This window comes from Lagopus muta, chromosome 2 (genome assembly GCF_023343835.1).
Source record: "Lagopus muta isolate bLagMut1 chromosome 2, bLagMut1 primary, whole genome shotgun sequence".
NCBI classification, from domain to species: domain Eukaryota; kingdom Metazoa; phylum Chordata; class Aves; order Galliformes; family Phasianidae; genus Lagopus; species Lagopus muta.
This window is the reverse complement of record NC_064434.1, coordinates 75701988-75728595: the sequence shown is the minus strand read 5'-3', so window position 1 is coordinate 75728595 and position 26608 is coordinate 75701988. Positions and strand designations below refer to the sequence as shown.

The 26608-nt window shown below is 40.3% G+C and overlaps 1 protein-coding gene across 1 annotated transcript; it reads right to left on the bottom strand.

Moving 5' to 3' along the window:
* Positions 1 to 1207: 1207 nt before the first annotated feature.
* Positions 1208 to 24931, bottom strand: EFCAB2 (EF-hand calcium binding domain 2). The gene is made up of 7 exons (XM_048934951.1): positions 24825 to 24931; positions 12552 to 12636; positions 9562 to 9634; positions 4716 to 4795; positions 3056 to 3098; positions 2894 to 2960; positions 1208 to 2114 (listed from the first exon to the last, which is right to left on the bottom strand). The coding sequence occupies exons 1-7, from the start codon at positions 24847 to 24849 to the stop codon at positions 1984 to 1986; spliced, it is 504 nt and encodes a 167-aa protein (XP_048790908.1). The 5' UTR covers positions 24850 to 24931; the 3' UTR covers positions 1208 to 1983.
* Positions 24932 to 26608: the final 1677 nt, after the last annotated feature.

The following is a 26608-nucleotide window of genomic DNA, read 5'->3' as shown; positions in this document are numbered from 1 at the left end:
CTGTCTTTGCTAGGAATTGTAACTGTGTTGCACATGGGCATTCTGATTTGATGCAGCTGTAGTTGAAGTGGCCTCTGGGGTAGCACCACCAGACACAAATTGTGCTCTCTGCAGCACTGTGAGCTACAAAATTGTTTCCTGAAATCCTGAAATGAGCATCTTTCTGCTGACATCTAAGATGAGGCTGACAGTGGCTCCCAGACTGCAGAATATGAATGAAACTTGTATTCATGCCAGCTGTGTTAGAGATCTAGCACAAAACAACATGTATCAAATGGAAGAAGGATTCACCTAGGGAAAATAACTGCAGCTTCCAAAGGGAGATTAACAAAGACTAATTTTTTTAAATGGATCTTCGCTGCTCTTTCTTTTATCTTCAAAAATCTTCATACATTATAATCCCGTCATTACCTTTGTTTTTCATTCTTACTAAGAAAGAAATGAAATACATAGTAAATGTATTAACAAGAGTGTATTGCATAGTGCCATAGTGATTCCCACTATGGAAATAAAGCTAAGATCTAGGCAAATGTTTACTTGTATTAACACTCTGCTGTCATACTGTTTAAGAAGAGGTCAGTGGGATATAACTCAGGATACAGAAATACAAAGAGGATTTAAAAATTCTCTTTCTGATTGCCATCACCACACTGAATTAAGCTAATCTCTTCCTTATGAAGCATAGCAGCTCTCTTGCTCATGTCTGAGAACCCTGAGTTTCTAGCTCACAAGGATAGAACAAAAGACAAAAAATGAAGACTCCATTGCCTTGTTCTCAGCTCTGCCACAAGAAGAGTATAAAGGGGAGAAGATGTTTGTCTGTATGTCAGTTTCCCCCAGCTTTTATCAGATGATGAAGTCTGATGACACAGAATTGGGATACAGAGTATATGCAGGAGCGATAAAAGTGACAAATTAGAAGAACAGAAATGGGGCAGAAGGTGTGGAGCACAAAGCGCAAGATGCCGCCCTAGGGGACCAGACCACAGATCTTCTCCAACAAGCTAAGAACTTCCGCAGCAAATGCTCATCAGTTGTTAGAACACAAAGTACACAGAAGGAACTCAAGGGGAAAGAAGTGAAAGTCACGTTAAAGGACAACAGTACAGTAACAATCAAGAAAATGCTAAAGAAGAGCAGTGAGGTCTGCAGCCATCTTCCAGGAAAAGCACTGGAGAGAAAGTATTCCACACTAACATCTTTCAAATGATGATTCTTCATCCATTTATGAAAATTAAATTCCAGTCCTATGTTCCTAAATTTTTAACAATTCAAGCTCCTGATTTTCAAACTGATTGTGAAACAGGTCTGTTTGTTGCATATAGTAACAGAAATGTTCTCAAGTATTATTTTGTTTGAAAGTGTGATCTAGTGATGGTTTGAGGGTTAACTACATGTTTAAAATAGAAGCACTGTATGCCAGTGGATAAGTAACACACAATGGGACTAACTGGTCCAGTTTAATTGCCTATGGTGAACAAAATGCAAGTGCATTTGGTAAGACCTACAAACTGCAGAAAATTTAATTCACCTGCAATATTATTTCAAATGTAGCAATCAATGCCTCATTTGTTAAACACAAACAGGGATTGCATTTAAATACAAAAGCTTTATCATAGTAGCATGCCCTCACTATTCAAGTTGTATTAAAATACTCACCTACTTATCATCTGTTTTCCCAGTCTCACTTTTCCATCACTTTTGCAGCAGCAATTGCAAAGTCATTTCTGGACTCCATTATCTTTCCTGTTATTTTTCAGACCAAATTCCATAATTTCTTTTCCAAATCTTACATACTATTTCTGTCAAGAACTCCTTTTCCAAGTGTGAATAGATTTAAATATATAGACAGAATCTAAGGAAATATAACTACACAGATTTGAATTTAATTATAAGCACAAGGTCACACACTGTGTTTTGTTATACTCAGAATTTCAACCAACTGCTAAGCTACATTGCTGTTACCAAAAGGCACCTCAGAATCTACTGTGGAAGATGATCAGTTTCATCTACTATCATCATTGAAATGTAGTCTCTGTAATGAACTGCATTTGTTTCTGGATCTAGAGCACTGGAGAGCATCTCTTCCATTTCTTCCTCAGTAAACGGTTCACCTGAAAAAGAAAGGAAAGTAACACTTTGTCTTGGTAATTATTCTTTTCAGGGCTTACAAATCACCATTTCTCTCCCGCAAGGATATTTTTTCCGTGTTTATGTGCAGAAAAAAGAATCCAGTTCCTTCACTTCTGCAAATGCAGAAGTCCTGCATGCCAAGCCAGCTAGTTTAAAAAAGAAGACAGAGGGCTTGGATCTTTTGATTCACATTTAATTCACAAGCTCCAGAACACCCAGTCTTGCACAAGGCATGCTTGTCATTTTGTACTTGAGGCAGGCAGGCATGACTCAGCCATGCAAGAAAAGCAGGCTCTTCAAGGGATATTGAAAATTACATGATATGCAACTTAAATCTGGTCTTTGGATCCTTGTTTGCAAAGGGCACTAGAATAAGATCAAGATAATGCAGGAATGAATGAGTACTGAAATTGCCTGAAACGTTTCAAAATCTAAACTGAGGTTTTAGAGGGAGGAAAAAAAAGAAGTCACATCCTTAGGAAGCACAAAAATGTGCACGGAATCACAAAATATTCACAAGACTAGATTATGAGTCTTTAAGATCTTATAATATCTGCAAAAAGGCAGATACATGTTAATTCCCCGCATTATTCACCAGGGAAATGTTCCACTCTATACACACTCATGAAGGCAACAGGATTGCCTGAAGATGGTGTACCTATTCCTGCAAGTTTCGGCTTGAAGAATTAGGACTGCAAGGTGCCATATACACATGTAATGTTTATTTACATAAACAGTGATATTATAAAAATCATATTACCTTCTTCAGTCATATGTTTCACCAGATCCTCTTTAGTAATGTATCCACTTTTATTCTCATCTAAAGCCTTTAAATAAAAGGGATAAACTGTTGTGTTTTCATCATACTACATCAGCTACTTTTTTCCCCAGCAATTAGGTACCTGAATATTTAGTTACAGACCTCAAACGCATGTAGAAGAACATCTTCTGGAATAGGCCTGTAGCTGAAACCATTGAATCAGAAAAGAGTTAAGTTTGTAAGGCTGCTGTACCTTTCTGAAATAATAAAATATGAGTAGTAGAAAGGAAAAACCTATTTCCTAGTTTGTCTATTAAACATTTAAGTCCAGTTTGACTTTATGGAACTTTCCATATGTTCACCCCGTATCCTTCATTGTATTCCTGTTTCATTCTCTTTGTGCTAAGAAGCCAAATGAGTTGCTTTTGCATGTCTGAGCAGGCTGAGTGAGTTACTAGGAATCAATAGTTGCTGAATCACTCCACATAGCAAATGCAGGGAACAGAAAATTGCCAAACCAAGAAAACAAAGTTTTGTCCAGGTAGGCTGGTAGCTAAGCAACGGATCACCTAGTGGGACTTTGACAGTCTATTGAGCTGACAACAGGCAACAGTTCCACAGAGCACAGCACTGGGTGTATGTGTGCGCCAATAGTGCACCTGATTTCACAGCTTTCATTTTAAAATGCTTGGTTGTTTCATCCAGACTCACTTCACTCTTTTACTATCTAAAAACCAAATTGTTCTTTATGATTCAGATCTCAAGTGCCCTTGGATAAAGTGAACTATAGACACGGCATTAGAAGATAAATGTGAGTCTCAACAAGCCTGAGCTAGCCTGGAAAAATGTGTGTTCTTGTGTGTGTGTTTGTGTCGATGGGGTGGAGGAGGAGGAGGAGAGAGCCTGGGGCAGCAAGGCATCGCTTTGTGAAGGGTTGAACATCAGTGTTAACCCAGAAACAGGCCATGAAGGCCAGAGAAGGCAAAGGTGCAGAAGTGCAGAAGACTGGGAAGGCAATGCACTCGTGCCAGTGTGCTGGAACGAACATCATTGATTGGTCCCTGTCCAGGCACAGGCACAAGGACTCAACACAGCCTCAGGGAGTGCCCCATACTGCAGGATGCTGTGAGACATTTGAGGGAAATCCCATAGCTATTTCATGTGTAGAACACCAAAAGAGCTCCATGTACAAAATAGCTTCTGAGTTTTGGGCAAGACTAAACCCCTGGTTACTGCCTTTAAAAAGATAAACTCCCTATAATTAAGACTACTTTTTGTGCAAAATATCAAAATAGCACAAGTTCCTGCGTACATCCAAAGATTTGTATGTACCTTTCAATAATGAACAGCACTCTTTTTCCAGACTTGTAGATCAGCAAATATTTTAGATCAGCAGAGTGCTCGTTGTATATATTCAACAGTACCTGGCAGTCACTTTGAGACATGAACGTGAAGCTGATTTATACAACTTATTAAAAATACACTTTCACAGACCATGCTTCTCAAGCAACTGTAACACAGATAAAGTAATGGCTGTGACCTTATTTGTATATAAAATATTTTCAGAGTTGAAATAGCAAAGTAATTCTGATTCACGTTAAAAATACAATAGCTAGATGTTACCACAATTATTATAAGCTGATGTACTATTGGTACAAATAATAACATAATTTTATGTAGACATATAATTATGAACTAGAAGTCTCACTACTTAACAATTTAAAAAAAAAAAATCTGTATTCCTTCGAGTTAAATAAAATTACTGCAGATAAATTCATTCAGAATCAACCATGGAGTAAACTAAAGACCCAGTTTACATTACCTTCTGTCCATTAATACTTTTGTCATCACTGGAAGAAATTTTTCTAGATGAACATATCCAGTAGGTGGTTCTTCTTCTACCTAAAAATAAGACTTAAGCATGGTAGGTTATATGAATCATTAGCAAACTAATAGAACAATCAGAAAATTGAGGTCAGGTGAGCCCTGCAATAATTACAGATATAGACTTTTGAGTATTTATATGAAGTTTATGTGTGAAGTTAATGTCACATGGCACCATAACATATGCCTGAAGTACTTCTGCTCAAACAGAATTCAAGGAAGAAATAATCTCCCAGATAAAACATATGCCTGCTACTTCAGAAACTTTCAACAACTCAATATTGCCCTCTTGTGCTTAGAAGCCATTTAAGCAGCAGATCTGGACACCTAACTAATCTCTCACAATAACTCAGCAGTGGTTTTAAAATTCAGACCACAATTATATTAGTGAAGGCAGGTATGACCTGAAGCATCCCCAGGATGTGCAACATGATCATCCATCACAGCACACTGTCACCACATTCCCCAGCGTGGTTTTGGCCTATGCCATCAAAAACTTTTGCCCAACAGCTACCAGGTCCAGTTTGGGCATTGGGTCTGTGGGCACTTCTCCCCAGCAGCCATTTAGTACAGCCACCTAGCATAAAACATTTACTATCATAAACATGGGCTGCTCTGTGCCAGCTGGCTTCAGTTCCCAAGGATATTTCTGGGCACATTTAATGCGCTAATTTAGACACAGACCCTGTCTAGTACATCTCAAGGATGGAATTTATTGCCTCCATAAGTTCTGTAGCCAAAGAGTCACAAAGAGAAGGTCCAGAGAAGCAGACAGATGGAGTCAGGGCAGTCTGAAACAGTCCTAAGTCAGTCCATAAATTACTGCACTGTTGCATTGCCTCCTATGCTACTAACCCTAACCACGTCAGGACCAAATAACTGCACGTATACACCAATATGATGGACAGCAAAATGGCATTTATTACACGTGAACCCTAGCTTATATACCTTATGTGCTTCGTCTACACCCCTAAAGCATGTGCCACACATCAATCATAGAGCTGGGGAGGTCCTGCTGTGTCACATCCTGAGGGGGGGGGGGAGCATGTCTCACAGTCGCCTAGAAGAAAAGCTTCCCTTTGCCTCTCAAATAAATTAACAGATTAGTCCCAAAACATCATGGACTTCTAGTAGCATTCTGATGGCATTACATGGTAAAAGACTGCTCCCTACAACTTGAACGCATCTTCTCCCTAAAAGTTCAAAGTTTTATCTCCAAACAGAGCTCTTAATGGAGCCAGTTTGCTTCTGTGTTGAAACTGGATGCTTAAATTGTAGTCTCACAGTCACATCCTGCCAGGCTCTTTACAGACACAGCTCAGGTTGAAAGAAGACTCAAATAGGCACCGATTTGAAATGTCTAACTGAGCCAGGAAGATCTAATGCTATAAACCTTCCTCCTGGGAGCTGGGTCAGAGAGTAGGGTGTTGTCTAAATCATTAAGTTGCTTAAATGCAGATCTGCATCACAACTTTGAGAGCTATCTGTACAAAGAATGTTTTAGGGAACATCTGTGCTTCAACTCGTATTAGTTCAACAGTCCCCAGATCAAAAATGAAATATAATAGCTATATATAACATATGACAAATGTCATCCAGATTTGACTCTCTTTTTGGTGTGTGTTTGTACTTTGCATCCAGAATGAAGTTTATGAAGAACTTCCTGACATCAGACCTAGCCCTTTGAGGTAGTAAGAAACCTCAACTCCCTCTGACCTTCTAGAATAGCTGCCATTCCAGTGGCTGTACAGGCCTAGCAAAGTCTTCAACTGCTAAAATTAATCCTATTTCTAATATTAAATAGATGTGAGAGTAAACTGAATGTAAGAATTTTACCCAAGTCTATAAGTACCTAGATTTACATCCCCCCCCCCCCCCACCCCCACCCCCCCCAGTGGCTGTTAAAATAACAGTATTTGTTCAAGCTCCATGGATGTTGCTCTGTTCCCTTCTTTGGGTACATCCACAGCTCCTATAACAGATGTACTGTAGCATTCATTCTGTTTCATATCTCCACCACCTCCCTGGGCAAATTGTTCCAATTCCTCATCAGACTTTCTGAGAAAAAAAATTCTTCTTAATATCCAACCTGAACCTCCTCTGGCACAGCATGAGGCCAATCGCTCTCCTCCTATTGCTGTTACCTGGGAGAAGAGGCTGACACCCATCTCAATGCAACCTCCTTTCAGGAGTTGCAGAGAGGTAGTGAAAAACAGAAATAATCCGCAGCTTAAAAAGGGCAAAAATACTGGAGAAATAGTTTGATGAGAAACTGACCACCAGAAAAAATTTTTACTTTATCTAGAGTAAGTGGTATTACCGTAGTCAATGGTAATTGTACCTTATTGTACCTTATATAAATTTAGATAACTTGATATTAGTGATTAGCGTAATACACTGAGGATTCCACAAGGCAGTCTTCTTCTGGTACTGAACCTATATCAGGGTTTCATTTATGAACACTTGAAAACCTTAATTCCCTACTCATACAAACAAACAAATTGCATATATCATATGTCACAAACGTGCGCAAGAACTTCTTTACAGTGAGGTGACGGAGCACTGGAACAGGCTGCCCAGGGAGGTGGTGGAGTCTCCTTCTCTGGAGATGTTCAAGACCTGCCTGGATGCCTACCTGTGCGACCTGCTGTAGGGAACCTGCTTTGGCAGGGGGGTTGGACTCGATGATCTCTGGAGGTCCCTTCCAACCCCTACAATTCTGTGATTGCATCTCAAGAACTTCCCATCTCATAGCTGCATTACACTGCACTTTGTTACATTACTTATCTCAAATTTTCAATTATGCTAAAAACAGAAGGGGGAAAAAAGTTGGTAGGAAGAGGCAGGACTTTAACTGTCCAGGTTCCTCTGGTCTGGAGGGGAGATGTTCACTGCAGAGGAGTTGGACTAGATGACCAAAGGTTCCCTTCAGCTCTAAAGCTAAGATTCTGTAATTCTATGTCAAAGCATCTCCTTCTTAAATCTGTATCCTGAGTCAATTATATTGCCCATTTACTGTAATCAAAAAATCTGTTGGACAGTAAAAATATCTTTACTAAGCATCATAATCTTTCCATTTTATCTTGTTTGTCAGTGGAAGCTAGAATAATCTACTACTGACAGTAGAGAATGACAGCAGACAGAATGCAGCATCACATTAAAAGATCTTTCCCCTCCAATTGTTACTTGCACTTCATTATCTGAAGCAGTTAGCACTGCTAGACCTAAGACTGTGCACAAGGTTTCTCTCGTTAAATTCTGATCTACAAGAGATGGAGCAAGTACTGATGAGAGACAGGCACATAATCATACAAAGAAAAGAGAGACGCTCTCAGCAACCTGACTGTCCTGGTTTTACCTGGGCTAGAGTGAATTTGATGCCATGTTTTGTCTTTAGGAGAAAAAGAAAGTTGATAACACACCAATGTTGCACTTGCTGCTGAGCAGTACTGCACATAGCCAAGTATGTTGCAGCTTCTTCAATGATGGGGCTTTGGATGTACAAGGAGCTGTGAAGGGACAGAATAAGGACAGCAGACCTAAACTGGCCAAAGGGATATTCCATATCATATGATACCATGCTGAACAATAAAAGTGGGGAAGTTGGCCAGAGAAGCAGAGTCTAGCTGGGGACTGGCTGGGCATCAGTTGGTTAGTGATGAGCAACTGACTGTGCATTACTTGTTTTCTAAATATTGATAGTTATTATCATCATCATCATCATCATCATTTTTCCCTTCTTTTTCTGTATTAGTTTTTAATCTCAACCCACAAGTTCTACTTCTTTATTATTCTCTCCCACATCCCACTGGACAGTTGTGTGGTGCTTAGCTGCCTGATGGGTTAAACCATGACACTAGTGTATACATGGAAAAAAAAAGAAAAGATTCCCCTCCCACTTCTCAGCTCCAGAACTGTCCATTCCTTAAGGTATACTACTTTTCAAAAACTATGCAAATTCTTTTTCCCACTACTTTGCCCCACGTATTAACCCCACCCTGCCATGGCACCATAACTCCAGCCTTTCCATTACATATAGAAAGCATATGTTGAGGAGATAAAAATTGCAGCACGGGTGAAAAACTGTAGAGAAAGACAGCAGAAGTTCTTTATCTCTCCACATCATCAGGAGGACCTCTAAGTTCTGAGAGTCTTTATGTTTGAATTCTGACTTGCAGACTTAAGTAATCAAGAAAGAAAAGACTACCTAACTGAGAAATCTCAAGACTGGGATAGGCCTCAGAAGGACTGAAAATTGAGCAGGCTGGCTATAAGATGCAGTGGTAACAGAATCTGTTGGAGACAAACTGCCATGTCTTTTCTCTGCATATTTTTGGATTTTTATGTATAATTTTAATACCTGTTCAAGAATAATTTTTATTATTTAGTCATCCAGAATTTGTCTGTGGCATGTCCAGAGCAAGTAGATAGTTAGAGTTTGGATATCCAATCTAATTGCAGTTTAAGGTAATCTTTTTCAACAGCCAAAAACATTCTATCCCTCCATTTTCTACAGACAGCCCTCCACCATGGCTCAGTGTCACAGTGGCCTTCTGTAGTAAATGACAGTCAAAATCCCCAATTTAAGCCATCAGTGTTGTTCTCTCAACAGCATAAAGGTTTGTTTCACAGCAACCTGAAAGACTGCCTAGTTCACTGCCATGACACATGGCAATTTCTCTTTTCACCTGTGGAAAAGAACTCAGCTCTCCATACAGCAAGGCAGAAGGGTCAAACTTGTGCAAGTTCAAGACAAGATAAAAGAAAGTATGTAAATCCTTTACCTTTGCAAGCAGTTCATGTAGCTCCGCCTCAGTCGGGAAGCAACCAAGTGACCTGACAATTGAACCAATCTCTCTGAAAGAAAGTAAAACATCTGTGTCAGTGATTCTGCAAAACAAGAGTGGCTGTGGCAAATACAGCTATCAGTTCAGAACGAGCATACAGGAGTACGCATGTATGAGTACCTGCATGCATAAGCACACCTCTATGACTTTTAAGATAATGTCTCAGAAAGCAATGCCTACTTTTACAGGTGTTACATATCTTGCAGCTTTTGGAAGGGTATAATTATACCTGTCAGTTTCCCCCAAAATTCCTTATTACTCTTGTGTTCATTACTGTGTGCAAGATAATTTTCAATTGATCTCCTGTAATTATTAGGCTTAACTGCAATAAAGCCTACATTTGCATAGTTAATAAAACACTTTGAAGTCTATTGAGATGAAAGGTCACGAAAACATAGGTTTAATTAAATGCTATAAAGATACAAATTCTAACTTCAGAAGACAACAATTACAAAAGTGAGGTGACCTTGTGTTCCTGCTGTGTTCCTGCTGCACAGATAGATAATTCTAGTTTCCTCCCGACTGTCATTTAGTTCAGAAGCTTCAGTTTCTGCTGTGTAGTTCCCAACATACAAAAATACAGTTCAAATTAGCTTATGTTCATATAGGTTTTGTAGATCAGACACAATGACAATTTTGTGTCATGGTTTTCATCTTAGATGTCATACTCTCAATGGCAACATTTGCAAAATCACAGATGCCACTGACATAGGATATATTCTAAGCAGAAATGAAACACTATCCTCCTCAAGCTTAATTACTTACTAATTCTTGTATTTGCATTACGAGTTACCCAGCACTCGTGTTATTCTGTCAAGCCAGTGTAGCTTTGCATATTCTTCACATATACCTAATATCTCAGGAAATAACACTCATACTTCTACAATCAAGGCTAAGAATTGTGCTGTGCTGCCACCTTCTGATATAAGATAATCAGACATTAATAGTCACACTACTGTGACACAGCCCTGCAATAAAAACATAAGGCAATAAACAAGGTAATAAATTGTTTTTGACTGTCATAACTGTTCTTTGATTAAAATTAGTTGTGAAGTAGTACATTTACAGTGTTACATAGACTTTGAATGTCCCTTTTCACATGTTATAACTTACTGGCTGAATGAAAACGTTAAAAAGAAAATTATATTTGAATCATTTAATTGTTGTAACATTTTTCTCAAGCTCTATAGCCACTGCAGAGCGTAGAAACTTTACATCTATGCAGACAAGACTGCAGATGTAAATTACAAACAAATAAACAAGTATGACATGGTACAGTGAGGGTCAGGGGTTCCTTGGTGCCACCAATCCAGCCAGGAGCAGGCAGCTGACGGGACACCAGGGCAGCTCCAGCAATGAACACCTCCTTGAGGATGGAGATAAACCAATAGGTTTAAGGAAATAATCTTTAAAAAAAAAAACACTTGAGGGAGGATGGAACAGAATTGAACCAAATGTGGAGACTTGTCCTGAAATTCCCCTACCAACTAAAACTGAAAAGTCATTTCACATGTGAGTTCCTCACACATCCTGTCTAGTGACAAAAAAATTTCATCAGCTCTGCACCTCCTTTGTAGAGTTTAACTAATTGAATTATAATTAAAAGATCTGGTGAAATTCTTGTGAAAACAGCAGTTTGAAATATGCAGAATTCCTTTGGTAATCTTCAATGACAACAGCTTGTAAAAATTCAAGGAGACATAAGCGTGTTTAATTTTTTATGACAAAAGTAATGTTGTTACATGTTATGAATATTTATGTTAAAATGAAATTGAAGTAGCATTGTCAAATATTCAAACTTGAAATATATCACTATTAACATTGAGAACTTTTAAATTTGACATCCATTAGCTATGTATTGTGTATCCTGTTATGCCTTGATGAGTCTAACAGTCCATGACCTTTTTACTCCCTGAAATGTATATTTTGTTTCTATTTCCACAACACTGCAGGCCTTAGCAGGTACAGTTCCTGACTCTCTTGGCCATCCCAGTCCCCCAGTTTTGGTCATGCCAAAAAGAGAGACAGGCCCTTTAAGAAGCATCACAAAAATGAATGACTAGAGTAATGGAACAGTTTCTTATTAAAAATTAAACATATCTAGACTCTCCAGCATCGAACTTCAGTGATGGAGGAGGGATTTGACAGAGAGCTATGAGATCATCAACGGTGTTCAGAAGATAAATAGAGAACAATGATTCACTATCTAACATAAAGTACAACATCAGGAGTCACTCAAATCCATGTGACACATATACAATAAAGAAGAAATACTGTGTATTTGCTCAATTCCTTATTCCTTCCCCAACTAACTACTAGCTCAGATGAAGATACTTGACTACATGGACTCTTAGTACAACTGTGTTCATCCTCATGTTCATTGTTACATACTGTTATTGTATGGTTATATAATACACCTACACGTGAGCTTCCTAAAACACTTCCTCATGAGAGCAATAGCCACATGTCACAGTACCCCAGAGAAGGAGGGATGCGTGCACTGCACTGAAGTAGGGATGACCTACTGAGAGCATGTAATCATGGCAGAGACCAGCAGGGACACTCCTTGATGTGCTGACATTATTTTGAAAGTGAAGGTATCCATTCAGTACCCAGGACACAGAGCCAAATGAGCTATTAGAGCAGAGATTTGCTAGCAGTAACTGCTAGCCTTAGACTTCCTAACTGGATTCACCCTCTTCTTGCTTCTTGGCCCCACCAGTCTTGCATCCCTTTCTCAAGGGAGTCTCAGCCTCCAACCACTGAACAGTGCAAAATGTTTATTAAAGCAACAAAGAAATACTTGTCTGATCAGTGTCAAAAGGACTGTTTAAATTACATTTTCTGGTAAGGCAGATGCAAGTTGGGAGAGTTACTTATCTCTGTACTACAGCCTGTAATATCTCTATGTGAAGATATTTACAAACCTGACATCCACAGTTTCACTTCCTTCGTGATCAAATGCCTCAAAAGCTTCTGTAATCTTTCTCTCAATTTCAGCTACCACACCATCTGCAAAAAAAAAAAAAAAAAAAAAAAACCACAGGGGTAACATTCCACTTCCTTTTTAATGCCAATAAACTCATTCAAATTCTTGTCAGGTGTTTTGGTTTTTTTTGCATTTATTTCTCTATCACATGAGGTATGAGAATAAACATCTTGGAAGCCATCCTTTAGAAGCATTAACTGAAAATTGTATTCAGTATCAGTTTCCTTCACCGTACTACCCTTTTCTACTTTTCCCAGTTCTAGCAGGAACTAGATACAGCTCTAGACACTGCTAGTTAAGTAAGACTGGCAGGGAATCAGCCTTAAGTCTTCTGGTTCCTTCAGAACAATTATCTCCTCTTCAGGTTATCCAGACTGTTCACCAGCACTTGATGCTCATCTGAAGACAGCCCATAAGCAGCACACCTGTCCCAGCTGTGACATTTCTTCCTCACAGACCGCAGCTTCAGTCTTTGTATGGAACAGAAGCAATTAAATAGATGTGGTTCTGCTAGACTTTTAAGCAATGAGCATTTTAAAAAAGCTATTTCCAATTAATACAATTTGCGAGATGCTACCATTCATTTAACTATATGAGCTTCCTTTTCTTCCCTGGGGCCAATTGCTCTGTTAGTTCAAAAAGTCCTTTCACGGAAGAGAAATTATATGCAGAAAAAAGCAGCATCAAAAGAATACAACCTTAAACAGCCACTTAAAATGCTAGAGAGCGGTATTTGCTGCTTACCAGAAGAGATTTAGTTCCAAGGCAGCCTGATTAACTCATTTACACAATATGATACCCTGAAACTCTTTTAGAGCTATGTAAAGACTAAGATTAAGGTTTTATTGATGGACACGTCCATGGACTTCATTTTATTATTTGATGTTACTGCTCAACACACCTGAAACAGTCTTCATAAACATTAGTCCAGGTATACTTTAATAAATACAGTCAATTTCATATTTAAATTCCTACATGCATGTAGGCACCTCATTAATTACTTAATCCTCTCTTTGTAGTACCATATTATGGTTAAAAGCAGGTGTACTGAAACCCTGAGGTCTCTGGCGACCTCTGGTGAATCTTTCCTCACATGGGGCTGCCTCTGAAAGGGTCAGTCCAAAAGGACAAGAGATACAGCTTCTATCCAGTGATAGCCAGATCTGGAGTCATTTACATCTTGTTCTATTTTCAGTTGAACAGGCTCTTATCAACAGCTCTTTTGTAGATCTCTCCATCCACTTATCATGGCTCACCAGCAGAAAGTACTGAATCCTATCAGTGACTACACTTAGAAGCCCTGGCTACTCTAGTATCATTTAATATCTATCCTACCTGCCATTATTATCTCACAAGAGAGATGAGAAGGTGGTTGGGCTATTGGGAATATCTGAGCCAGCTGGAGATGAACAAAGTACCAAAAAAAGTGTGAAGTCTCTGCTTAAGATCTGAACTGCATGCTCTAGAAAAGGGTTTGGCCAACAAGCAGAAATAACGAATGACGTTCTTACTCTTCTGACAATCAACAGCTTTAATATGGAGTTAAAATCCTATAAACGTGTCTAGAAGCAGTAAAAGTTCCCCAATGGAACAGGAGAGTGGTGCTGTTCACAAAGATGTGAAGCCTGTACCACGTTCCCCTCAACAGCAATTCCCAATTTACTAGGTAGGTGTGCAAGGCAAATGAATGAAAGAAATGAACTAAAAGGCAAAAACAACTGGTCTTTGATGTTTGCAGCCATTCTTTCATTTGAACTCTACAAAAGTACATCACAACAGAATTATTAGTGAAATTAGAGCACAAAAATTATATATATAAATCTCTCTCTATATGGCTGTAGTTCTAATTAAAAGACATTTATAACATTTACGTCCTCAAATCTGTGGCAAGAAAAAGCAGCTTCACAATCGCAGCTCACAGGAGGTTGTCAATTAGCTCTTACAAGATCTAATCAGGCTTTTAAGCAACTGTTTACTGAATCACTACCTAAAGATACTAAAGTTGTAATACTAAGCACCGGTGAAATCTCAGACTCTGAACTAAGCACGCCACTTTTATTAAGATATTTTGTTTTCAGAGCAAGAAGGGAAAGCCAGTCTAGTTTCCTAAGATTCATTCTTGGTGATGTGATAGCAAGGTGTTGTCATACTGCTATTTCTCTTTCCTAACTCTAAAGCAAAGTATACCACTCCTTAAATTATTTCACCACGAATGTTTGGATTGCCCTTGTGAAGTTTGTTCAGGAACCTGACTGACTTAAAAGCAATGCAGAAAGCTCTCCCCACTCCAAAGATGACAGCCTTACAGTATTTAACTTATTCTATTTTAAAGAAATTACTAACGGAAAGGAACACAGAAAATCTTGAAGCCTTTTGAATCTGACTTACTGGCAAAACCTTTCTGCTCTATAGAAGAAAACGCATGCATTAGATTTTGTCTAGTGACCTCAATTCCAGAGGAAGAGTAAAGTACAGTCAACTCAGTATGCTGAAGCATTCATTTTATGTTAAGCTCTAGAAATAATGGGACAAGAGAAATATTTTCTTCTCCGCTCTGAACATCCAATAGTATGCAAAATACAAATATAGCAGATATCAGAAAAGGAAAGAACAATATGATTAAGCTGTAAGCTTGTGAAATATGAAATGATTGAACTGAAGTCTTTGCAGTGGTACATAGTCCTATTAGGGGTCCAAGCTACAGTCTGCAGAGTTAGAAAAGGCATAACACTCTCTGTTCTAGATGTTATCATCAAATAATCTGTAGGCAAACTGAGTTTTAGCCTTTCTCTTAGAAGAAGAAAGGAGTTTAACTGGTTTCTGTAGAAGTCACTTTCAAGCATTCACAAAGAAGTAAAAATTACGTCCCACTGAGATGCAGCCCTTCACGATTAGACTCATTTTGCACTAAGAAGGTGATTAGTTTCTCCCCTTCACTATAGGCAAGAAAATCTTTCCTTCCTGCTGTTCAAAGCAGCTCCTGAGCAGCAGCTGATTGCTGATGACAAGCCAGCTCTGGGACATACAGAGGAATGATGCCAAAGTTCTGTGGTACACCAGAGAAAACGCCGCTCCCTGGTAGGCAGTTAGTCTGAGTGGTGAATACAGGCATATATCAATGCATACAAAAAACACTTCATGTAACTCAGGAAATGCACCAAAAATACGCCCTGATGCTTTTACTGTATGCAATCTGTGCACCTATGTTATATCTACATAGATATCCATATATATTGAAGCACCAATCTTCATAAGCATCAGCAGAGAAGCCTATAATCCTGGGAAATGATCATCACCTAATCATATTCAGCTGGAGTTCAATTTTCTCAAATCTGAAGCACCTGCTGAAGTTTGATGAGCAGTTAGTTTTTATACACCTATATATATATATTTGTTGAAGGATTCTGTGGGAACAACCCTCTCCACTTTCACTTTACAAAACAAATTTGTGACTGCATCTATAGAGGAGAAAAGGAGATGCAGAGGCTGGTTTGTATGACAGGGCCGCATGTTGGGAAGTACAGCATACCACATTCCCAGCCAAAGCAATTTAATGCAAGACAGACTCTGGAAGAAAGAAGGCATTCCTCATCTAGGGAGAACCCTGATCGCAACCCATAGCAGAATCCAGCCAAGAGCAACAAGTGTGGGCCATAGAAATGCAGGTGTGCAGACTGGAGCCAGGACTTGCTACTGCACTGGATCCTTCTGCTGATAAAGTGTTCTGTACCGAGCAGTATGTCCAGAAAAGAAGAAAACCACAAGATCAACTAATCCAGGTTAAAACTGCTACAGATTCAGGCATTTTCTAGTGACCAATTTGTAACCTGTACTACAGCCTTCCTTTTATACCCGCTAGGAAAATGGCCCAGTGGAGACAGCCTCTGCCACACTGGTGTTACTAGGCAGCAGATCTTCCCTTCAGAAATAATCATGCAAGCTGGATCCCCCCATATACAGCACAGGAGGCAGGTTCTCTGCTTCCTGCTTTGACCAGTCAGGATGATATTGTGCAGCAGGACCACTACCTCTAAACAGCAGGAAAGTGCACAAGCAAGTGAACACTCAGCCCCCAGCCCTCTCCAAGGTCCAGTCTATTGTTGTGAGGCTGCTGCTCTGCAGACTGTGCACAGCTCCACCTCACCAAAGCCCTGGCTGCCTCTGTCATCTCCTGCTATCTCACTGGCTGCTGGGACACTGCAGTCAGGTGTGTAGAGTAGCACTCTACCTGGCTCCTTTCCCTGGAGCTACAGCTTACAGATTTTTATCATCTTAACACTAAGCCCTCTAGACTCTGAAATGGTCAATAGTGAGAGCTAATGCTCTGACCTGGCCTCCATAAGCACCTTACTCCTTCTATCTTAACCCATCATTGACCCCGATTTAAGGAGTTTAGGGCTGTGAGCAGTAACACAGAGCTTACTGCCTCGTCTTCTGAATAAAGCACAGTATTGGGAACAAAAAGAAACACATGATGGATATGTCCCACGTATGTCCAAACCTCTAGACAGAAAGTAGCAATATTCTCTTAGAGTTTCAAAGAATCTGGAGTCCTCATTACGTACACCAGAAATGCCTGAGCAACTTTCAAAACACAACAGCACCTACCATGACCTTAAAAAAGCTGGTTTCTCCAGCTTTCACACAAGTCAGTTCTTGCACACTGTACAATCAATGAACGTACAGATGTTATAGTTACAAGGTATACCAGAGAGCTTAGCTATATAGTTATCTTGGCTATATAGTTATCTTGGCTATATAGTTATTACACCAAAGCAGAAAAGACAGGACACTTACCATATCCTGAGCTCACTTACAAAACTCCAGCAGAGTGGATCTCCAGAAGAGATCCTTCCCTGCTGGCAGTCAGCTCTTCAATGGGTCTAGGAGAGGTGCAGCCAGGCTCCACCCCTTCCAGCAGCACAGGTGAATTGCCTTTACCTGTGCTCCCGTGGCTGACTCATGGCTCGCCTCAGGTGATCCATCAGAGGTTTAGGCCATGATTCAGCAGTTCCCATACACACACTTTGCGTATTTGTTGTTGCAGCCTTTACAAAAAAGAAAAAGCCCCTTTCTTTTTCTTCCTCATATTCTGTCATGTGTTAAAACTGTATCACCCCATCACTACTTTGTCTTTCTGCATTTCTTGAACAGAAGGGTTGAGCGAGACAGTTTGCCAAACTCTGAAGTGAGACACTTACAGTGACCTTACATCACACAAAAGGTTTCTAAGTCCTGGATCATAATGACACGCATTTTCATTGGATAAGCTGTCAAGTGGTTTATGTCAGGAGCAGCTGTGGCATTTTTAGAATGGCTATCAGAACATAGCATGAAATACTCAGCTATAGTTCCCAGAATTTGGCCTCACCTGTCTCCTCCAGCAGTCAGCCTTGTTTGCTACCTTCTGTTCCCAAACCTCAGCTGGATGTTCACAAAAGCTGCACATTATTATTTTGGAAACAGCACCAATAAGAATTCTCAAGGAGAAACACATGCACAAATTAAACCTAACAGGTCTCAGTTCTGATCTGGTTTTCAGCCAGCCAGGCTCATCATCTATTCTGCAGCTACTCAAGTGGTAGTTGAGTTTGTCTTCATGAAGGCAAGCGCTCTGTGAGCCAAAAATGCAAGCTCTGAGTAATACTGCTCATCCTAACCATTTGCACAGGTCTAGCTCTAGGAGTAAAGCATTCCCTCTGCTATCTGGTGTCTGCAGACGAGTTGCCAAATACCTGTCACTGTATACAAGCGGCAATGAGGGCAATGAAATGACACACTTTGCCACAGTGACCTGCATAACGACTGGGGCAAATGTTTCTCTTTTAATATGAAAATCTTCATTGTCTGCTGAGCAGAATATGTGGAGATAGCTTGCTGACATTGAAAGAGAGCAAAAAAGACCTTTGCATAGATGTGGACTGCCTCCTGTATGCGTGATTCACAGGTAATATACAATTACTATCTTCTCTTGAGGAAAGTCTTAACGTTATCCTTCCTAGACAGAACTGAAAAAAATGACAGCACTTGAGGTTTGTTAGCCTGCAAAAAATAATTGCTATACTTTCTTTGAAGTCAATACCAGCTTCGTGCGGTCTCCCTTTTCATCAGGCAGAGATAAGCTCAGCATAAATCTCCATTAGCGGTGTCCTGTGCATCCCTAAATTCCCAACTCTGGCAGTTGTACCAGGCAGTACTCCTATTGCAGCTCAGAGCTGGCAAAAACTCTAATCTCCACTGCTGCAATTTGTTCCATATCTTTCATCCCAGTTACACCTGGGAGCTAATGAAAGAGTTATGTCTAGCCCGTACTTATATTCTCTTTCATCACAAGTGGCAAACTGCCCTGCAAGGATATATAGCTCTTCTGGCAATGCTGGGAGTTGTGCTATACCTTCAGCTGCTGCTGAAAGGTAAGAGTCAACACAGTCTGCCACAGGGCCAGAAAGCAGCCTGTGCTGTTGTAATGTGTGCCCTCTGAAGGCAGAGCCTCCATTCCTCCTGGACTTTACATAGCCACAAGGGACAACTGCAGCACTCCCAGCCTTACGCACTCCCCCAAGCTGCCCAAAAGGCAGTGTGCTGTGGTGCACCCTGAGACACGGGTCGTGCTGCTGAGCACTGGGGATGATGGCCCTGGTAGGGCACACTGACCTGTCACCAACAGCACACACGTTCACCTGCCTGAACATGTGTCAGCACAGAGCGTCTCATAAATGTGCTATGCTCAGTAAACTGCCACTGGGTGATGAAGTCATCAATCAGAGATCAGCATAAAGTGGATATTAAAGCTCTTAGAAGTTATTTATTACAAACATAAAGTAGTGTGAAGTTTAACTCTAGCAGTGGCTAGAATACAGCAGTTAAACTTCCTTCATTTGAAAGACATATAATTGTCTAGAATATTGTGGGAGAAGCAGAGCTTTTCAGTATGGCTTCTAATACACACTGCCACTATATAACATATCACAAGTTGCCTGAAAGGGTCTTAAATGGGCTTACAAAAATACAGCCTCTGTACTGGTTGCCATCCTATCTGCACTGCTCTGGCCTGAGGACTTGGACCAACCAAAGCAGCTTCAAAGAGAAATAAAACAGCAAGGGATTAGTTGCAGCTACGTGCTTCTTAAGGAGCTGTCTTGAAAGCATCACATGTAGGGCTAAACCCATTTCTTTACACATTATGAATGCATACGAACTTCCAATTATCTTTTTGTTTGCATAAGGATCATAGTTGAAATTTGAACAGTATTTTAGCTGACAAATTTAAGACATTTACATTTATTGTCAATATGGTATAAGACATTTCTATAACCATTTGAGGCAGAAAAAAGAACATATGCTGCTCATGGAGAAATTTCACAACTCATGTCTCATTGTAACCTAACCACCAGTAAACAAGGTCCAGGTCCAGAACCTCTTGCCAAGTTAAACCAGCAGCACAAAAATCCTTACCATATTGAAGATGGAACTTCTTCAAAAAACTTCAAATCTGGTAAGTTTTTGAAAGCGATGGCTGTATGCAGCAGCAGGCTGAACTAGAGGAAATTCAATCCAATCTCACATCTGCACGACTTCTGCACAGCACCCACACCTATGTAACATCGGGCAGGAAATATTTCATATTTCCAAAGAGCTGAAATCTGTATTTAATTTTAAAGATTGACATTCACAGTTAAAGGTCATTTATAAAAACATCCCATGGGACCAACACACAGTGCACCCTCAAGACCCTTGCTGGCCAGGTTTGGTTTTGGGAAACCCCTGCCTTTCACACCGCAGCAGGTCCCTGCAGGCTCACACGGTAGCCACAGCTACTGCCCCTTACCCTCACCCTGCCAAATCCCACCATAAATAGCAACAAAGCAGTATCTGCTCACACAAATTAAGGTTGCTTGAAAATAAAGAAATAAATCCTCAGATCTCAGAATAATTAGTATGCAGACATGGAAATTCTTAATAACACGTTAACTGCTGCTAGAGAGAATTTGTGGGTGTTCTCCAGCTCCCTGTCAGTGCTGCGTATCTGCTGGTTAGCATTGTTTAAAAGACAAAAAAAAGTTTAAACCCTTTCTGCAAACCAGTTAATTTTGTACTCGGTAAGTCAGTTAGAATTACAGCCACACTGAATAACTTCTGCTATTTTATGTGCCATGGAAACAAGAAATCTGCCAATCTGCAACTACCCCTTCTACGTGCATTTGAGATAACTTCTAGTGCAGGACTATAGCCAAGAGGATCAGATGTCTACAGCCTGTGCTGATCTATAAAAGATGGGCACAATTTATTCTTTGTCTCAGTCTCAAGTACAAATATTAAAACATAACTCAAAGTGATGTCAAGGCGCATGTTAAACCGCATTACGACCTAATAAAAGATATCAACTTTCCTCCTCAAACAATTTCTCACAGCGATGTCAACAAGAGGAAGTAGTATTTATCTCTAAATCCTCAGGTGGTAAGACTACACACTGATTTTTTAAGGGATCTCATATATTCAGGTTTTCTTCTACAGCTGAAACAGTCCTTGCTTGAGCCCTATGAAAGCTATTTGTTTTAACAACGTATGCTAATGTTGTATTTTTTTCCTCAAAAGAAACACTGCTTCTTTTACAATTAGAGATAACTCACCCGATGAAATACGTTAGCCTGAAGGTTTATCGCAAGTGTTTAGTCTACAGCTTTTGTACTTTGCATGCTGATGCTTAACCCCTGAAAACCCCCCAAAACCAATTTAAAATCCTTAGTACAGCAAAATATTTAAATGGACTCGTGTACTTCACATCATATGCATCATATTATCACCTTCAATGGGATTCTCCAAAGCCATACACAGCTTAAGCACTTTGCTGCATTAGGTTTGAAACTCTCCTGCCTGTTAAGTGAGCTGTGAGCACAATTAATGGTTACAAATGCCTACAGCACTCATGGCAGCCACCAGGCTCGCTAATGTTGGACTCACAACTCAACAAAAATACAGCGAACAGCAACAGAGCACTTTTAATCTCTGTAATGAATACAGACTCAAAGCAGACCAAGGCAATGTGAAGAACATTTAGATCCTACTCACAGATGTAGGAAGACTCAGAGGGGCAAATGAAGCAGTGGCAACTCCACTTTTTCACAGAAGGTAACAGTTAAATGGGGTGTGCAGCCTCTTCTTCACAGAAGTAAACTGCAGTGCATCTCTACTTTCACCAGCACGCCAGGTAGCAAAGCAGGGCAGCTAAAGAGCAGGTGTTTGTACGGCTCAACCACTGGTACTACATTTACATAAGGCTATAAAACAGAGGTAAAAACTCTTTCCCACCTTCACTAACAACCTCAATGTGAGTTTCTCACAAGTTGGGAAAAGGATCTGCGAGGACTAATTACATATTGCAGCAGTAAATTGAACCCCAGAACCACTACTATTTACTAGAGAAAATCATCATCAGAGAAAGGCTATTGTTCATGTCCTTAAGTCTTCCCATCAGAATCAGGTATGTTTCTGGAAGACCTTTGCTACCCAGAATCAGTTGTTCAGTTCCATACGGGTGTGCAACAAGAGCTCAGAATTTAATTTACTTTTAATTTACTTTTAATTTTTAGATTTTAATTTAATCTACTTCATTTTGGATTCAAATTCTTGACTTATTAATTGCATTTTAAATATGCTAATATGCTTTGTGCTAACTAGCACAAAGAATATGGTGTTTGTAAAACTCTCACACTGATCACATACACAACATTACCATAATGATAAAGCCACACTGAATGAACGTTCTCTCTTTTATGTACTTCCATGTAATTTCTTAAATCCCAACTGGAGAAAAATATGTCTTGTCTTCCATCTAGTTTTACTTCAGGCACTACTGGTCTGACACTTTACTTTCAGGTTCTAGTAACATCAGCATTGAGATCAGAGATACGAAAACTTAGAAAATCTGACACATTCTGTCAAATTATAAAGAAAGTACCTGAGAACAAACTGGAGAACAGACAGATTGAATTAAGTAGCAAAAAAGGGGAGAGAAACAGAATAATGGAAAGAAAGATACGGACGAACATGCAAAAGAGAAAGACGCAGCAGTCTAATGTAATGAGATGGGCATAAAGAAAAAAAAAACATTAAACAACATTGAAAGCACAAATCTAGGAGTATAAATTCATGCATAAAACATACAGCTCCATATACTGTGGGCATGATATTAACACACACACATATGCAAGATTTTATTCACAATTATGTATGCTAGAGGGTAACAAGTTAGCAGTGTCATGCAAAAGAGGCTGCAGGCCTTGGCCTTGCACTGTTTTTTCTTGTGTACATCCAGTATATCTGCTAAACATTAAAGTAAGCATTTTAACTTTGAAGAAGACAAACTTGAAAATAATAGGACCTAAGGGAAACTTTTACCACAAAAGCAGGTGGAACTACAGTACTACCAAGAACCAAGGGGAATACCCTAAAGACTAATTATTTGACAGTGCAACTAACGCTTTTCTTCTGTTTGAGACACAATAAAGTAAAAGCTGCAGTTTGTGTTTATGTAGAATGCTTGTCAAAAGCATAATTGCTGCAGGAATCCAGGATTTGGGAATTTTAATTAACTCCCAAACAGCTATCTGCAGGAGGTCTAAGAGCAACTCCAACATGGAGATAAGCCACCTTCTCTTATGGGATGCTTTTGCACTTCAGTGAGACACTATTAGTTTGCCTCAGTGATGAAACACTCTATGAGGCAATAAGCAACTCATCTGCTCGGTAAGAGCATGTTCTCATGAGTGACCAAAGGGAAGCTAGATGCCTTGTCTTTGCACTATCCATGAGATACAAGTCGTTGTCTTCTTTCTACAGACAGGAAACCAAAGCCCAGCTTGCCACCTTCCTGCAATCTGACAGGAAGGGCCAAGAATGGAATTCTTGACAGCACAGTTTTCCCCTAGAAGATAACATGCAGTGGTCTCCTGGGAACAGTTCTTTACAGGATGATAAAATACCCAAAGTAGTTAAAAAATAATCAACAAAAGGGTGTGTCTTTGGGAATACAGTGCTTCCACTTTTTTTAAATTAATTAGAACTAAAAAAATGCATTAGAAGCTATTAATCAAGCAATCAAAAAAACAACAAAATCCATCACTACTACCAAAGCTTCCTTCTCCAATAGTTTCTGCCAACGGATTAACAAATTGGTGCAAAAGCTCAATACCATAAGAGTGGCTGCCCAAAATATATATGGAGCCAGAGCTTCCCAATACACCAGACTGCCTCTTCTCAAATGTGCACAAGAACTTCTTTACAGTGAGGTGACAGAGCACTGGAACAGGCTGCCCAGGGAGGTGGTGGAGTCTCCTTCTCTGGAGATGTTCAAGACCCGCCTGGATGCCTACCTGTGCGACCTACTGTAGGGAACCTGCTTTGGCAGGGGGGTTGGACTCGATGATCTCTGGAGGTCCCTTCCAACCCCTACTATTCTGTGATTCTGCGATTCTCCAAAGGTTCAGATTTCCAAACCCTTATCCTTCAATCTCCAGCTTCCTCTGCCAGCACAGTGCCTGTTTCTGTGGCAAAAATGGAATGATGAAGGAACACATCTTTTCAAGACTAAACAGAAATGAAAAACAGATGGTCAGAGCAGACCTCACTGCTGTGCCATTGGTCCTAACTCTGATTGTATGCAGTGCATCCAAACGACTCTTACAACACTACCAAAATCAAACTCCTCACTCAGCGTTACCCACAACAGCTATTTATACTTTTCCACAGAAAATCCCACTTTTACTCATTAATACGAAACAATCTATTCTTTACACTATTTCTCTTACAGTGTTCGCAATCTCCAAGGCACTACCACGTCCATGTGTTTATTTACACAAAAGATGGCATTCAGAAGTGACACTGTGGCGAGCTGCACACAAAGTGCAACCTTCTGGAAACGACACTGGGACACCAGTGCGGCAGGAATTACCTTTCGCCTTTAAATCACACTTTCTGGCAGCTCTTTCCGAAGCACAACATGCCCGCCTCTAAAAATAAGCCCCGGTGCCCCCAGCGGCACGGATCACTTTTCCTTGGCGGAGGGCTGGCACCGCCCCACGCCGTCACCCAACTCTGGGCCCCTCGCTCCCCGCGCCCAGGCCCGCTGAGTCTCGCAGGCAGCAGCACGCCTCCGGGGAGGCCCCGTCCGCCTCGGGCGTGTGGCCCCGCAGGGAGGACCTGCCGGCCTTACCCTCACGGCTCCCCTCCTCCGCCATGGCCGGGCCCCGAGCCGTCGCCGTGGCGACGCGGGGCACAGCGGCCCGGCGGGCGCTCCCCTCCCTCCGCCCGTTCCGCCGCCACCGCGGCTTCCCCGTGCCCCCAGCGCCGTGCGAAAGCAACAGAACGCAGCACTGAAGTCACACCTGGCGCATGTGGCAGCGGCAGGCACGAGCACCGCCGTCCTGGCAGGGAGACTTGGACGAGTCCCAGAAATCTGCCGTTTCACAATGTTCCTTTTTTTTTTTTTTTTTTTAATAAACAGTCTTCCCAGCAATTGCAGAGATTTCTCCATCTCAGCTTTAGAAAGTGAAAGAACATGTTATCCTAAATATCGTCGCTCTGAAGCAGCTAAAATATTCTCAGTGATATTAAATGAAACACAGTTTAAATATAGCTGTGTATTTTAGCAGACGTACTTGCAATGTGCAGTTCTTCAGACCAAATGATTGTGGAAGTGGGGAAAATACAAATATGAACATTCCAGTAAGATGCAACCATATATTCATAGGAACTAATTTTTTTTTAAGGAATTTCCTACAACCAAAGCACTGTCTTCCCCACAGTTGGTATTATTTGTGAAATGTTAAAATATTGCAAAGCTTATCTGGAGAATGCCTCTTCAAATGCTCAGACATACTTCCCGAACAAACACGAGATGTTAACTATTCGTGGAAGCCTGGAATACAAAAAAAAATCCCACCAGTGTTGAACAGAAATAGGGCTTCTTTGCTCTACAAAATCACTTACTTATAACATTTGCTATTTGCAGGAAATAGCAATCAACAATGCCTTTCAACCACATATTTCTGTTTTTATTGAACGTAGCTCAGGGTAAAGAGGGTATAATATATACCCAAGAGAATGTAAAGTGTTAGTCTGTTGGGAAAACAGCTAATCATGCTCTCTAACAAAGCTGATCCCTCCGAATGGTTACCTATAGATTTTACCAGTTTGTTAAAGTAACCGAATACTTCAAAATACGTGTTTTAACTACATGAGTAACATGGATTTGTTTCCTCTCAAGTAGATAACAGAAGTTTCAGTGAGAACAGTGCAAAAGCCAAATCTAGAGAATGTAGCAGAAACAGAAGGAAGGGCCGTTATCTTTCAGTGTGATGCAGTCCCATTTCTTGTTCCCTCAATGTCTCCAAATACAAAACCTTCATCTTTGCTGGTTGTTGATCTGTTGTGGCAGATCAGCTGTGTATTTGAAACCGAAGAACAAAATACATGGTTTGATGAGCACAGAGCTTTTTCATTACTTCTCTCAGCTTCTCAGTGTGAAATTTCTTGTTCTTAAGTATAGTGCCCAAGGATTATATTCCCTGTGTCATTTTCCGGAACACCTGATTCATCACAAGATGTTCAGAGCCATTTTACAAATGCTGAGTTAAGTTAAAGTGTTTACCAGATACCCCTAATGAATGCTTTAAAAAATGCTTTCCCACTCATTCAGATTTTCATGCCCAGCCCATGCCCAAAATAAGGACAACATTGCTTGCTGTGGAAATTTGAGAATCTTGTGTTTCAACAGCAGTTTTTGTGTAGATCTGAGCCATTGTGAACATGAAGCGGTAAGACAGTCATTCCACTCAGGCCACTTTATTTTCACATCTTCCCAGCAATCTCAGCAGTATTTGGGCTCGGCTTTCCTCACACACTATATCTGACACACACTTATCTCAGTTTCCTCCAAGAGTTATGGTAACTAAACAATAATGTGTAAAATCCAGAAAGAAAGGGGAAATTGTGAAG

What these genes read in the sequence shown, in the direction of transcription:
- EFCAB2 (XM_048934951.1), bottom strand. Translation starts at nt 24,849, where the DNA reads ATGGCGGAGGAGGGGAGCCGTGAGG. An exon ending in GGAGGAGGGGAGCCGTGAGG is followed by an intron (nt 12,637 to 24,824) that starts GTAAGGCCGGCA and finishes TTTTTTTTGCAG; the next exon opens with ATGGTGTGGTAGCTGAAATT. An exon ending in AAAGTATTAATGGACAGAAG is followed by an intron (nt 3,099 to 4,715) that starts GTAATGTAAACT and finishes CAATGGTTTCAG; the next exon opens with CTACAGGCCTATTCCAGAAG.